The 7218-nt window shown below is 41.4% G+C and overlaps 1 protein-coding gene across 2 annotated transcripts in view; it reads right to left on the bottom strand.

Moving 5' to 3' along the window:
* Positions 1-1218: 1218 nt before the first annotated feature.
* fam193a (family with sequence similarity 193 member A) overlaps positions 1219-7218 on the bottom strand; it is a 36000-nt gene continuing 30000 nt past the window's right edge. For both annotated transcript variants that reach the window (XM_081361573.1, XM_081361574.1), the window contains 4 exons: positions 5637-5867; positions 2746-3583; positions 2563-2644; positions 1219-2201 (listed from right to left, as the gene is read on the bottom strand). In XM_081361573.1, the coding sequence (XP_081217699.1) occupies positions 2108-2201; positions 2563-2644; positions 2746-3583; positions 5637-5867 (1245 nt within the window). In that variant the 3' untranslated portion in view covers positions 1219-2107. The remainder of the gene's footprint in view (positions 2202-2562; positions 2645-2745; positions 3584-5636; positions 5868-7218) is intronic.

Below are 7218 nucleotides of genomic sequence, written 5' to 3'. Positions count from 1 at the left end.
GAAATAAAAAGAAACAACCAAATTATTAGTTTGAAATGGAGAATCATGCACAATAACACAAGGAACATTTAGAAAATCTATTTTAATTTCATGTTGACTTTAACACACCCTTCATGGGATGGCAGGGATTTCCCCCCCCTTTTTTTCTTATCAAAAACAGCCGCCAGCATAAACATCACCTTTATCTCAATATGTATTCAGTAGGGCATGCTTAGTTGAAATAAGTTGTGTTAAATGATAAAATCTGGAATACTCTTAAGGTTATTTTCACCTTCAACATTCACTTACCTCTCAGCAGAAACTACCGAAACCCCGTCCAATTGATTGCACTGGAAAAGATGGTTTTACTGATTAGTGAAAACACCAGCCTGAACCGGGATTGTACCTGCCACACCCTGGTAATAAGGAAAGAGGAAAGAAAACAAGGCAAAATAAACCTTAAACTATTTATAACGACTTCACCTCAAATTGAGCAAATTATCCCAAATGTTTGGATAACTATTATCACTGTTATTATTGCTAAAAGTGTTAGAAATAAAATTCTGTCATTAATTCCTCACCCTCATGTCGTGCCAAACCCATAAGACTTCTGTTTATCTTCAGAACACAAATGAAGATATTTTTAATGAAATCCGAGAGGTTTCCGTACCTCCATAGAGATCCAACGCAACTACCACTTTCAAGGCCCAGAAAGGTAGTAAATAAATCAAACTAAATTATGGTGTTTTTTTTGCGCAAGCAAAAGCACTCGCGTCGCTTCATAAAATTGGGGTAGAACCACTGGAGTCGCATGGATTACTTTAACTACCTTTCTGGGGCTTGAATGTGTAAGTTGCGTTGGATATCTATGGAGGGACAGAAATCTTGGATTTCATTAAAAATATCTTGTATTCCGAAGATTAACGAAAGAACGGAACGAGGGAGAGTAATTAATGACAGAATTTTTGGGTGAACTAACTCTCTAAGTATGCAGATACAGCCAGTGTAAAACCGTAAACACTGAGTGAAACAGTTGTGGTGTTTCACACGCATCCGTTCTTACCAGAACGATGGGGACGGACCCGTTGCAAGGTGCCAGGTCATGCAAATTAGGGTGTTAGGTTGCTCCTGTTATGTTGATCTGCAGTTGGCTCTGTATTTCCCCTTGATTGGATGAGGTTAGGAATTTGGTAAGTGTTAAAAGATGCAGATGGAAAAAAAAGACAACTGACACAGAAATGTCCTGCCACTCTACTGTATTCCATCTTTCAAAAAGAAAGACAAGATTTTAATATTACTTAACAATATGTTAAAAAGTAGCCAGTCCGGCTTCAGTGTTAATACAATATACACTCTATAACAGATTGATAGTGTGAGTATTGTTCTTTTCGATTCAATTCTGAAAGTATTCTGATACAAGCTTGGTACAAGTTGGAAAAAAAAATAAAAATAAAAAACAAAAATAAAATGGTAACTTGAACACAGTTGTTACTCTGAACAATTTTAAATGGAACTGACGTGAACATTGTCAAGTATTAGCCAATCTCCTGATAAAGGGAGAGAAAGGGGACAATGACGTGAAGCTGACCAGTCCGATTCTCTTGACGATGAGGTGTGAGGAAGTGCAGTGCTAGGTGCAAAGGTGAGCAAAGCCACAGTTGATTTGAATAAAAGGATCTTTTTTTTTCATATTCAGCTTTTTTCTTTAAGCATGTCATTTGCAGTGCCTTCATCCAAATGTACATAAAGCCAGAGAAAACCCAGAACATGACGCACAGACCTAAGGGAAACGGCCCACTCACTGACAAAAAGCGCACACGCTTTTTAAAAGAAGAAAAGGGAAACCAAAATAATAGGGATAAACTTATAGAGTAGCATTTTGGAGTTGTTTTTTGACTTTGCTCTTTTTTTTCTCTCCAGAAGTACTGCAGGAATATAAGCCCGTTTTGGGTTCTTTGCAGAAACCAGAGCAACAAGGAAAAGGCAAGGCGGCATGGATAATGTAGACCAGAGGAGCGGTTGAAGCATAGCAGCACTGGGGTCAGCAGTCAATCTGTAGAAATGTGGGAGAGAGAGAAGAAACCAGAGGAACGCTTATCGATTCCTGCCATTGTCTCTGGAAGACCCATTAGTGGGCAGCAAACGTGGCCTTCTTCAAGCTAAAATTGGACCAGTTGATGGACAACCTCTGCCTCGTCTGTCGCGCAGAGTCCAAGCAGAACCTGCGGAAAGGGTGAAGAATAAATTCATTGGGGAACAAAAGGTCATGAATGCCTGAGAAAAGGTGAGGTCACATGTATCATTGTTTAGCGAAATTCCAAATGGCAAAATAGAGTCATTCCAATAGGAATCCACACGATCGGGAGTTTCGCGTGAGGATGAAAAAGTTCCCCATGCAGATTTTGCACGTTCAAGTTGGTCACACGATTTTGCCGCATTAACCAACAGGAAGCGGCCTGGTTTGAAAGTGTCTACTGTATAAGCAGACCTTTAAACATGCTATTAACAATGGACCTGTTTTTGCACGACATTTCGCTAATGTGACCGCACTTCAAAATATTACTCAATACTATCAAACAGTACCTTTTAAAATATTCCACTTCACGTTCGGTCTCGTCCATGTCTACGCTGTCCAAATCAATGTCTTTGGGCAGAAACACATCATCTGTTGGACAATAAGAGAATTCTGACTTGTTCAAAAGTGAACAAATTGTAAAACATTCGTTTTATCGTTTATCTTCAGACAATTTGGCAGTTCACACTCACCTATTGAGTTATTCATCTTGTCTGCTTTTTTCTTCTTATTCTTCTTGGGTTTGCTTTTGGGCTGAGGGGACTCGTTGTTTGGGACTTTGCCATTCTGCTGAGGAGGGTCTAAAGCTGATTCGATAATTGGAGAGTTCCTCTCGTCTTTCCCCCCATTCTGTGGCTTTTTCCCATTAGTCCTCTCTTCCCTCTTGATCTCGGTCACTGACTCCTCTGAAGCTCTCTGCTTGGCTTTGGCGTCAGTTTGAGGGCTGGCCGCATTCCCAGCTTTTGGAGGCTCTGGAGCTTTGGAGGTCTCGGCTGGCCTCTTTGTGGCTTCACCGTTGGTTTTGGAGCCATTTGTTTGCTGTTTGGGTTTGACCTTGGTATGGGAGGACTCTGGGTGGGAGGTGGTGCCATTCTGGAGGGTGGGAAAGTCTGAGGGTCTCTCTTTGCAAGTCTTTGGGCTTGGCTGTGGCGATGGGCCGTTCTTCCCATTGGTAGGTAATTCAGGTTCTAGACGAGGCTCCTTAGGACCGAGACGGATGAGACTGTGCAGTAGCTGTGTTTTGCCGTTCTGCATGTTCTTTTCTAAAACGCTCTGTGCTGTTTGCTGAAGAGGCTGAGGGTTGTTGGTTGTTGGAACGAGAGAAGGAATTTCAGACTTGGTCACCTCCTTGGCTTTATTGTCTTTCTTTTTCTTCTTAGATGCCCTCAAGTGCTGCATTTCCTGTAGACGGAGGAGCTCCTGCTTTAGTGCCTCCTCCTCCTCCTGCTGCTGCCTTCTCTGTTCCTTTAAAAGCTGCTGCTGCATCTCCAGTTCCCGAGCCTCTGCCTCAAGACGGGATTTCTCCTCCAGCTGCACCCAAACAAACCCCTAGACAGTTAATCTCATGACAACCCCATAAGATACATACACACATGATCCCACATTCATATATATTATATTTTTGGGTCAACGGCAAAGCAGTATTGGTGGGGATCACCAGTATGGGATCACCGGGATCACCGAAATAAATGATACTATTCTTAATATATTTTAAGTATATATAAAAAAAAGAGATAAGAAAGTATTAGGGCTGACACTTCTGTGAAAAAATCCTGTTCGATTTTTGAGACATAAGTGTTCATTGAATCGATTGTAAAATTGAAATGTCTAAAGACGTTTCCATTTTAAACGCAAAATATGGGCAAATCCACGGACAACGAACAGGCATTAGGACGAACGTAAAGAGGGCGCTCGAGACGCGCACAAGTCTGCAATATTTCTGATGATTTATTGGCGTGAAGTTTCGTACACAGTGACAAACAGGAGTGCAACATTCCCGAAAAACAATAAGCAGAGTGGACTGCCATAGCGTAAATGAAAAACATTACCTCAGTCTTCAACATGGCTGTGTTTACGATTAGAAATGTCAAACAAATTTCGCCTACGTAGGCGATTGTAGACGCGTAGCCCGAATTTTTATCTGAATGCATGAGACTGTCTGCATACCGGCAGAATTCACAGTTTTGTAGTAAAAAGAGACGCATTATGCAGAAAGATAATTTGCTGTTATGCGTGTTTGTCAGAGCCTGCAGTTGCTGTATGACGCGCGTTCGCTGCGGGCGAATCGTGACGAGCTGGACGCGCTCCGAGAAAAGACCGTTAAAATCGATTCCCTATTTTCGTTTTCGAAACTTGCGTTGGTTGGTCCAATCGATTGTGCAATCGATTTTCGAAAGTAAAGTGAAAGCCCTAGAAAGTATCATGATTTGACAACTCTTATTTATTGGCAAGCAACATGTGCAACGTATTCCATTCCATCTCTTAAAAGTAATTGGGAACAGCTTTAGAGCTTAAAAACAGCATTCCTGTGAAATAAATACAAATAAAAAGCAGAACAGTCTTTATCAACAACAAGAAATCATGTAAAACAAAACTGCATAGTTTACAGAATAAATTAAATTTACATTAATCCTACTAAATCTACTAAAGAACAGTGAGTGTAATTAACATCAAGGACACAGACAGAAGCAGGAATATTAGGCTACTATCACTTTAAGACCGATTGTATGGATTCAGTATACTGTTAGACATGTGACTCATTTCCCAACTGTTTATGTTCACTTAACACATAACCGACTACTCACCAAGCCGGGCATTTTGACATGCCATGTGTGATTTTAACCATTTAGGCTCGTGTTCCACTCTGTCTCGGAGCACATGCACAGAAGGTCGCTTGGGGAAGGGAAACAATATATATTTCGCAGCTTTAAACACTTTAAAGTAGCTGCCAGAAGCTAGTTATTTTAGGCGATAAAGTTTTAATGAATGTTTTTAAGAATGTCATATACACTTTTACTCTTTTAATTAGAGCATGTCATACAGTTTAGCAACAGTAGACTGTATTTACTGACAATCACTTACCTAGCTGATTTGGATGTTAAGTTTGGGCTTTTAGGGAGGAAAGAAAGCACACTAAAAATGTTTGAAAATCTTTGAAGGAAAGAAATTAACTAAAAATGTTAAAACATTTTTTTTTTTTTAAAACACACACCTCTAGTTTTTTACTGTCATTGCTGTGGAGTTGCTGTGGTTGCAATGTCTCCGCTCTACACAAAGACAGTTTTTCAGATGCTTGATAGAACTGTCAGACAGTTAATGCAGTGAAGGAATTTTAGCTGTGCATAGAAAAATTGTCTCGCGAGTTTTGCATCATCTGATCCGCTTCTCTGAACAGCCTTTATAGAGACCACCAATCAAACTATATAAAGCTATTATCGGCCAGTAACCATCGGCACCTGATCAATCAGAGAACCCGTATAACATAAATCCTTTTATTCTTCATTACGATATCAGAACAGTAGTATTGCATTTTTAATGTATTTTTGCATAAATTAGTAGACACAGACAAAAAAGCATGAGTTACCTTCTTCTGTTTGTGGCGGGCACGTTTGGCTGCTTTGGAGCTGGTGACAGGTTTGTTGTCTGCGCTGTTGATGAACTGTAGCAGGTCCTCTACCTTGCGATGGTCTTCCACCCCATCCCGCTCCAGCAGCAATTCTTCCTTCTTAGGCTGTTCCTCCTTCCGCTTGGTCAGCCGGAGTCTCAACTTCTCCCTCATCTCTGCATAGTTCCTACTGGTGGGTGCGGCAGGAGGCTACAAACCACAAACAACATTAGTTAGTTAGTTTATTTATTCATGACACTTTCTATGGTAAACGCTTAACATGAACTGCATCCCCAAATATTCCATTAATAGGGGCTGGTTGACAAAAGCACTGGAGCATTCAAAACTGTTTTGGTGCAGGAAATAAAAGCATGTACTGATCCATCAGACATTGTGAACACCACACACTGATTAAAAAGCTCTGATAACACCTCAAAGTGACTGACTATAACTGAAATAGAGCTGGCCTTTCTGATGTATACAGTGTGTACGAGCAGAAAAGTGTCAACTTGAAGGGATTTTACTATACTGTGGTAGATGTATATTTTCAAGACCATCTGTAAGGACTGCTTTATGATAATGTTAAAGTGACAGGAAATTGTACTTCCCATCATGTTCCAATTCTTGCAAATACCAATACCGATAAATGGCACATCAATATTCTTTCCTATTCTCTAAACAAATTCCGGTTTATCACTATTTGTCACATGTATGTCCCGTTTTAGTTTAGTTTTCACTCTGTTCCTGTTTTCCTAGTTTGTTTCCATGTTTGTTCATTAGTTTCCATAGTCCATAATTCCACAAACCTGTTCTGTTTCACGCTGATTACTCAGCATATGTTTAAGCGCTGGGTTTTCCTTAGTTCTTTGTCTGGTATTAATGTGGTTATGTTTCCTGTATCTCCAACGATCTCCTGAGCTTTTTTTTTTTTGTGGATTTATTGATTCGTTGTTCTGGAATTCCTTCCGTCGTGCGCTTCATTGGAGCAGGAGCAGCAATCTTTTGAGGACCACACCTGAGGATTTTTAGAACTGGCATCACACAAACTTTCCTGAGCATTCTTCTGTGGGTCGTCTTTTACACCAGCTTGAACGAACGCACAAAAGCACGACAGCCCAATGTCGGTCTTGGGGGACCTTCATCTTGTTTGTGGAGTGGGTGATCAGACAGATCACTGTTCACCATCGGAAGACATACATCACTAGCCCCACTCCGGACCCAGAGCCCAGCCAGCCATCACCCCGTGGCACGGACATGATGCCAGAGCCCACTGTAGATGGAGGGCTTGAGCCTGCCGCGATGCATGAGCAAGCGCCAGAGAAAAGCACTGAGCCAACCATAGCCCCGGAGCCCGAGTCCCACTGTGAGTATGATTAGGTGTGTGAGCTGGCTAGATCTTGTGCCACCATGGGACCGCTAGTGAAGGTCGAGGGAATGGATGTAGACCCCGCCCACACTCCCACTGCTAAGGGTGAGCTGCTGCTGATCTCTGGTGGCTGTTTTAATTTGGAAGAGGATATTTCCCTTATTCTCATGTCCCTGCTGGTTCCGCCCAGTTCCA

Source organism: Scardinius erythrophthalmus (genome assembly GCF_964197995.2).
Source record: "Scardinius erythrophthalmus genome assembly, chromosome: 3".
NCBI classification, from domain to species: domain Eukaryota; kingdom Metazoa; phylum Chordata; class Actinopteri; order Cypriniformes; family Leuciscidae; genus Scardinius; species Scardinius erythrophthalmus.
The sequence above is the reverse complement of the archived record's forward strand: the minus strand, read 5'-3'. Positions and strand labels throughout refer to the sequence as shown.